This window comes from Monodon monoceros, unplaced genomic scaffold (genome assembly GCF_005190385.1).
Source record: "Monodon monoceros isolate NGI ecotype Baffin Bay Population unplaced genomic scaffold, NGI_Narwhal_1 Super_Scaffold_21, whole genome shotgun sequence".
Classification (NCBI taxonomy): Eukaryota; Metazoa; Chordata; class Mammalia; order Artiodactyla; family Monodontidae; genus Monodon; species Monodon monoceros.
In genome coordinates, this window is record NW_021703778.1 from 25,640,855 (window position 1) to 25,649,150 (window position 8,296).

Genomic DNA, 8,296 nt, shown 5'->3' on the forward strand with positions numbered 1-8,296 from the left:
ACTATACTTCAATTAAAAAAAAAAAGACAACCCACAGAATAGGAGAACATATCTACCTGCAAACAATGTATCTGGTAAGGGACGTGTATCCAGAATAAAGAGTTCTTATATCTTAATAATAAAAAATATAAATAACCCAATTTTAAAAATGGGCAAAGGATGGCTCACTAAAATTGGCCACATGATTCTATTCATGTGAAATGTCCAGAAGAGGGAAATTCATAGAGACAGAAAGTAGATTAGAGGTTGGGGTAAAGCAAGAAAGGAGTGTTGGGGAGGGGGATGAATAACTAAAGGGTATGGGTTTTCATTCTGAGGTGAAGAAAATGTTCTAAAATTGCCTGGTGATGGTTGCACACGTCTGTGAATCTATAGGACAACAATGAATTATACACCTCAAATGGGTGAAACTATAGTATGTGAACAATGTTTTTTAAAAAGGTGATATTTTCCTTTTCCTGTATTTTTTTTTTTTTTTTTTTTTTTGCGGTACGCGGGCCTCTCACTGTTGTGGCCTCTCCCCTTGCGGAGCACAGGCTCCAGACGCTCAGCGGCCATGGCTCACGGGCCCGGCCGCTCCACAGCATGTGGGATCTTCCCGGACTGGGGCACGAACCTGTGTCCCCTGCATGGGCAGGCGGACTCTCAACCACTGCGTCACCAGGGAAGCCCATCCTGTATGTTTTTTGTCTTTCAAATCAGTGTATAGTGAGTTTGTCTAGAAAAAGTTATATTTACATTGTCATATACATCAATCTTTTTCATTATGATTTCTGGATCTGATGTTATGCTTAAACAGTTGTCTTGCCCCACTATTAATTGACACTATCTTGTCAAACTTCACATGTTCTTGTAGATGATCTTACATCCTCTCCTTCCAAGGTTCTTCTAACTTCATTACTCTCCTCATGCTGCCTTTGCCTCCACCCTTTTCTCAGCTGACACCATTTCCAACCTCACACAAAAAATAGAACCCTGGTGGGAAAGCCCCCAAATTCCTGCTTACAACATACCCCATCCCCCAAACTTACCTAGCTCTTAGCCAGGCTAGATTCTCTACCCTTAATTTGGATTCCATCCTTTTCTGCCTTGCTGGTCACTTGTTTCATCATCTTTTCTCTCTTGTCTCTTCAACCTCTCCCTGTACTTGCTTATTCCCCACCGCCCCCACCCCATATCAAGTTTACCCCTTAAGATTCTACCCCACAAGCTTGTGTTGCCTCCATTATTCTTTCTTGCTCTCCAGTTGCAGCGAGAGTTCTTCAAAGTGGAACCCACACTTAGCGTGTCAAGTCCTCCTATCTCATTGCCAGCCATCAGATTCAAACACTCATCTAGGCTACTGCAGATAGAGTTCCCACCAATTCATCATCTTCACTTGGGGACTTTTAACTTGGTATCCATAGTTAGGCTGCAAGGGTCCACAAATCTGAAATTTTATGTATACGAGCACTTTTTAGGGAATAGTTTTCCTAAGATTTACTGTCATGGCATACAAGGTCCCTTCATGATGCGACTCTTACTTCTTCAGTATAATCCCTCATCACTACCTCCTCTGGGTCTGAGTCCTCTCTCCTACACAACTAGCGTCAAGCCACAGTGAACTAGTTATGATACCTAGAACTCATCATGCTCATTTGCTTAAGGGCTTTTTAACATTTAACATCCTTCCCCCATATGATGTCACCCATTTACACCTATGGTCTAAACTGGTCCTCCAAGACTCAGGGATTACTACAAGGAATCATTTCCTGTCCTCTCCAGTCAGGGTAAGTTCTCCTTTTATTTGCATCTATGGCATCATATATATACAGCTATAGTAACTGTTGTCATACACTATTATAATTATTAACTTTCTTCCCTATATCATTATAAGTTCTTCCAGAATAAGGACAGTTTTTTCCATCTCCATACTCCTAGTGTCTAACGCTCACATATTTCCGGAACAAATCACACCGCATTCTCTTCTCAACCCACTACAAACATTCTAAATTCAATATTTTAACTGTTTCATGGAAACTATCCGAGGTCAATATGCTCTTCTCATTAGCAGATTTAATGGTGTTTTCATTCCTTATCTAACTAAACTTTCCAGTCCTTCTTTATAAGTCACATTTGACATAGTTTCCCATGTCCTTTCTCAAAATCCTTTCTTACATTTGGTGTCCTGGATCCTGAGCTCACTTGGCTCTTTCTTACCTCACCAGCTGTTCCTCTGAGCATCCTCATTACCCCGACCTTTAAATGTGGGGAGTGCCTCAGGGTTAAGTCCCCAATCTCTTCATTTTTAAAAAATAAATTTATTTATTTATTTATTTTTGGCTGTGTTGGGTCTTTGTTGCTGCGCACAGGCTTTCTCTAGTTGCGGTGAGCGGGGGCTGCTCTTCGTTGTGGTGCACGGGCTTCTCATTGCGGTGGCTTCTCTTGTTGCAGAGCATGGGCTCTAGGCGCGCGGGCTTCAGTAGTTGTGGCACGCTGGCTCTAGAGCGCAGGCTTAGTAATTGTGGTGCACGGACTTAGTTGCTCCGCAGCATGTGGGATCTTCCCGGACCAGGGCTCGAACCCGTGTCCCCTGCACTGGCAGGTGGATTCTTAACCACTGTGCCACCAGAGAAGCCCCCCAATCTCTTCTTTATTCAGACTCACTATCTAGATGACTTCGCAATGCTGTGATTTCAAGTCTGCTTGCTGACAACTCCCCGATTTATACCTGGTTACACAGATGCATTCACTTTATGAAATTTCACTGAGCCAAAAACACTTATGATTCATGCCCTCTTTCATTCAACTGTTACACTTCAATAAAGCATTTTTTTTTAAAAAAGAGAAAAAAGCAGAAAAAGAGAAAAGAAAAAGGAAAAAAGAAACTGGTGTGATGAACTCCTTAATAAGAGTCTTATAACATATCCCAAGGCAAACTCCCCAGGTCTTTCCTTTGTAGGAACATGGAAACCCATTCTTCTGGTGCTCAGACCAAAAACCTTGGAATCATTCTTCATTCCTCTATTTCTCTTAACTCCACATTTAATCCATCTGCAAATCCCGTCAGCTCTACTTTCAAAACACATCCCAAATATGAATATTTTCCACCACATCTACCACTCGGATGTTTCAACTGCAATGGCCTCTTAGTTGGTCTCTCGGATTCTATCCTTGCCACGTAACAAAGTGATCCTTTTAAAAGACAGATCACATAATTTCCTACTGCTTCCCAACCACGGATTCAAATTTAAAGTCCTTTTGGCAGTCAACCATATACTACCCGATCTGGCCCCAGCCATCTCTCCGACCTCATCATCTACCTTTCTGCCCTTTGTTTCACTCCACTCTAATGACCCTGGCTTCTCTGCAGTCCTTGAACATACCATATAGATTCTACTTGCACTTACTGCCTTTCTCCCCAAATATTCACATGGCTTTGCTCCTTAATTTCTTCAGATCTCTGCTTAAACATCATCGCTATCATCAGAGAGGCTTCTCCTTGTGATGTTTTAAAAACAGCAACATGACCCTCTCCTTATCTCTATCCCCCTTAGTATGCCTCTTCACAGCAATGACCACCTGATATTTTATTATTTATTTCATTATTGTCTTTCCTCCCCAAGCAGACTTTAAGCTTCAGGAGAGCAGGGAGTTCATCTGTTCACCAGAATTCCCAGTATCTACAACAATGTCTGGCACTAGGCAGGTGCAATGAATTTAACACTGCCCCACTTGATGTTTTTGAAACTCTATGTTCATTTTCCCTTAACTAGGCTTTCCTGATTCTTTCCCGATTCTCCTATTTCTCAGTCTCAGAGATGATGACATCTCTCTCTCTGCTCTTTCACTTCTTCTTAAACTAGGCTGTGATCAGTATAAAAGTTTCAGGCAAGGGTTATCGTAAACTTCAAAATAAAAATCAGTATCTAATGAAAGATACTTTTCTCTCTGCATGATAACTTACAATGAGTTTATAAATGCCTTATCCATGAAAGTAAGGTGTTTTCCTTTCTCTCAAAAAGGGATTGGCGGACCTCCCTGGTGGTGCAGTGGCTAGGAATCTGCCTGCCAGTGCAGGGGACACAGGTTCGATCCCTGGTCCGGGAAGATCCCACATGCCGCGGAGCAACTAAGCCTGTGTGCCACAACTACTGAGCCTGTGCTCTAGAGCCTCTGAGCCACAACTACTGAGCCCATGCACCGCAACTAGTGAAGGCTACGCGCTCTAGGGCCCATGCTCCGCAAGAAGAGAAGCCACCGCAGTGAGAGGTCCGTGCACCTCAATGAAGAGTAACCCCTGCTCGCTGCAACTAGAGAAAGCCTGCACGCAGCAACCAAGACCCAATGCAGCCAAAAATAAATTAATTAAATAAAATTTTTAAAAAAAGGGATTGGCACATGCAGCCATGACTGGAATGTAAATTATGTAAGGAACTGTAGTTTACCTCAAGTAATAATGTGAAGTGGACCACAGTGCTTCTGAAAAGATGGAGCAGAGGTGGAATTATAGATAAAAATCAACAAATAACAGTTAACATTTGTTGAGAGCTCTCTGTGTACAGGGTTACACACATGACCTCACTGAATTTCACAACTTACAGGAAGTGGGTACTATTATAATCCCAGTTGACAGATGAGGACACAACTTCAGGGATGTAAGGTCCAACCGCCAGTCACTGGAAACCCACCCCCTGCAAAACCGTGAGGGGAAAGCCACGCCTTTAGCACTTTTTCACCCTCTCCTCTTGCAGACACAGCCTCTGAAACCCTCGGCTAGTGTCCTTCCTTTGTAGACACATGGGACAGAATGTGAAATGTGTCAACAGTTAAAAATTCGTCGACCATCCTCTTTGCTCTCTTTACCCAGGAGGCTGGGGCCGTGAGCTGCGCTGAGCACCGACTTGGCCAAGGCTCCAAAGGAGGGACTCTGACCTCGGCAAAACTTTTCATATTAATGCTCGTTTTTAGGCTAAAAGTTTGCTGTCTGGTAGAAGTCCTCTGGCTCCAGGGACGATTCCCGTCCCCCGACCCAGCAGTTTCCCGTGGGCATTTAGGAACCTTCCCAATTCCGGCCCGAAACCTGATGGATGTTTAGAGGATCTCCAAGGCCCCCTGAGGGAGGTGGGGGAGGAGACTGGAGGGAGGGGAAAGGGGAGAGGTAGGAAGGAGTGGGAAAAGGAAATAAAGGACGAGGGAGAAGATGATAGGAGGGTGAGAGGAGGGGGAATAGGAGGAGGAAGGAAAAGAAAGGGGAGGAGAAAAAAAGGGGGGGAGAAGAGGAAGGGGGGAGAAGGGGGAGGAGAGTAGGCAGCCCGGCCCTCCCCTGCCCCCCCCCCCCCCCCCCCCCCCCCCCCACCTCGGACCCAACGCTAGGGGTCCCCAGGCGCCGCCGCCCCCAGCGCTCACCTGCCATCTGGCCCCGGCCCGGGGGTGTCGGCCGAAGGCTCTGCGGCGCCGCCCGCGCTGAGTCCCGAGGCCCGGCGGCTTCGCCTCCGCGGCCGGCTCTGCTCCTGGGCCGCCAGCTCGGGCTCCATGGCGTGAAGGGGGCGGCGCGGTGGCCGGGTGCCCGGGAGGCCCGCTGGGAGCCGCACGGCGCCCGGCCGCTTCGGCCCGGAGAAGGGTTCCTGTCAGGAGGGCGCCGCCACCGCCGCCGCCGCCATCGCCATCTTCCGGGGTTTGAAAATGGCGGCCGCGCGGGGACCAGCCAATCAGGGGACGGCGTGCGGTTGCAAGGAAACGTGGAGTCCCGCCCCTCTCCTCCTACCTCCAGACGCTTAACTTCATAGAAGCTAGAAGGGGAGGGTAGCCGAGGGGGTCACCCTGCTGAAAACGTGTAACCTGGGATTTAGTTCTGACTCCATTCCTAAATCCCCAAGATCCGATTAGTAGTTCACAGTTCATTAGGACTTTCACCACAAGCCAAGGCAAATTGGAAGCATTTTAGATCTTAGCATGTGGGGAGAGGTTGAAAGTAAAATGAGGTTTGCACACGCTGAATTATTCATGTGAGATAAATCCCCGGTCACCAAAGGTATTGGAAAAATGTGTTCTCAGGGCTCTCTCTAGGAAACCAGTAAATCTGATTATGAGACCTCTTGTCTCCAGAGCAGAAGAGTCCAAGTGCCTTCATCCTCTAATTATAAGAAGGCACTACAGCACGTAAAGGACCTTCTCAAATAAAAAAGAAAATTGTTAAATAGCACATTCTTTGGTTTAAAATACTGCTTTCTTTATGTCAAAGGCTTTAAAAATCACCTCCCCTTTCACACTCTGATTCCCTTTCTGGGAATCTATCCTAAGAAATAAAATTGTATATACATTGAAGGGTAGCAATATATGCCACCTTAAACATGCCGCTTTGGAAGGAGGATTGTTTTTAGCTGCAGGCACTTGAAGAACACCAGGTGCAAGAAGGGCCTTCTGACCTCCCCCTTTCTTCATGAAAGCAGGAGATAAATCTCCCCTGTGATAGCGGCCCTCCCCATATCAGGAGGATGGGGGGAGTCAGGGACAGAGAATTCTCTACAAACAGAAATTGTTTAAATAACTCTTATCTTCCTTTGGTCTCCCCGTGTATTTTACTTACTCTTCCACAATTCCCTCTCATTGTCCAACCTCGTACATAAGCACTAAGGTTTTGCTCCTTCTTTGGGTTTTTATTTTCCTATGGAGGCTCCCCTGTACATGTAAAAATCTGTTTGCTTTTCTCCTGTTAATTCAAATTCAAATTCTGTCTTTTTTTTTCTTTTTTTTTTTTTTTGCAGTACGAGGGCCTCTCACTGTTGTGGCCTCTCCCGTTGCGGAGCACAGGCTCCGGACGCGCAGGCTCAGCGGCCATGTCTCACGGACCCAGCCGCTCGGCGGCATGTGGGATCTTCCCGGACCGGGGCACGAACCCGTGTCCCCTGAATCGGCAGGCGGACTCTCAACCACTGCGCCACCAGGGAAGCCCCTCATACATTCTTAATACAAGAGGAGGATTCTTTCTTAAAGACATTTGTTATTTTCAACCTAGGTATACGTCGCAAGCAGATTTGGCTAAGCTTTAGAGAATTCATCGGTAGTTGTGCACAGACTTTATCACAGGGTGTTCAGGTAGGCCCATCACAGCTCCTCTGACACCAGAGAAGTGAAAAACTGAAAAGAGGCTGTGCTGCTTTAAGTGTCTCAGCCCTCAGGTACAGTCACTTCCTGCCCTTTGATAAAGCTTACCTGGGCGGCTCCTCCTGTCAGTACCACTGGGCAGTGGGGCACCTGCAGATCAGCATGGTAAGTGGTTTCTATGTTGCTGACAGTGTTGCTGTCAACAGTTGTAGCAAATTTTTTTCATCATGTGTGTCTCTCTTTTCCCCCACCAAACAATTCTTCATAGATTCCTGACACAAGAGAAGAAATTTTTAAAGAGGCATTTGTTTCTTTAAATATCTGTGTTTGGATCAGATTTGAATCTGCTCTGAATCTCATCTATTCATCTATAATTCTGCTGCTTTTAGGACAAGCTTTGTTGATTTGTAGTGGTTCACTGCCTTTAACGGAAGCACTGAGGCAAGATCCTCTCCTTCCTTTAGTTTTTACATTTGCTTTAGACTGAGTGTGCTGGTTTTTCTGTAGAAACCAGTGGCTTTGTTTTTAGTAATGCTTTCAGAGTTTCTGGGAACTTCAGAGCCAGATCACCGTTGCTGAGCTCATAAGTGTGAGGCTGGGTGAAGGGCAGGGACCTCTATGTTGTCCTCTCTTGAGTCTAGTTCTTTGAGGACAATAATTAATACAGTTACTTACAATAATTCTGTTTGGGGACCACCTCTTATGATCCACTTTCCTTTCACTCTCTTGGTTTTTTATTTCTTTTTGTAATTGACGTAGAGTCGCTATACAATATTATATGTTACAGGTGTGCTATATAGTGATTCACAATTTTCAAAGGTCATACTCCATTTGTAATTACTATAAAATATTGGCTCTATTCCCCATGTTGTACAATGTATCCTTGTCACTTATTCTATACCTAATAGTTTGTACCATTTAGTCCCCTACCCCTAAATTGCCCTCCCCCCTTCACTCTCCCCTCCGCTAACCACTAGTTTTTCTCTATATCTGTGAGTCTGCTTCTTTTTGTTATATTCACTAGTTTCTTGTATTTTTTAGATTCCACATATAAGTGATATCATACATGTTTGTCTCTGTCTGACTTATTTCAATTTTTCAAGTCCATCCATGTTGCTGCAAATGGCAAAAATTTGTTCTGTTTTAATGGCTGAGTAATATTCCATTGTGTGTGTGTGTATATATGTGTGTGTGTGTGTGTGTATATATA

General features: G+C 45.1%; 1 protein-coding gene across 1 annotated transcript in view; it reads right to left on the reverse strand.

Annotated features, from left to right (window-relative positions):
- NET1 (neuroepithelial cell transforming 1) overlaps positions 1 to 5,516 on the reverse strand; it is a 52,624-nt gene extending 47,108 nt beyond the window's left edge. The window contains exon 1 of the mRNA XM_029239263.1: positions 5,389 to 5,516. Coding sequence (XP_029095096.1) covers positions 5,389 to 5,516 — 128 coding nt within the window. The remainder of the gene's footprint in view (positions 1 to 5,388) is intronic.
- Between the last annotated feature and the right edge of the window lie 2,780 nt (positions 5,517 to 8,296).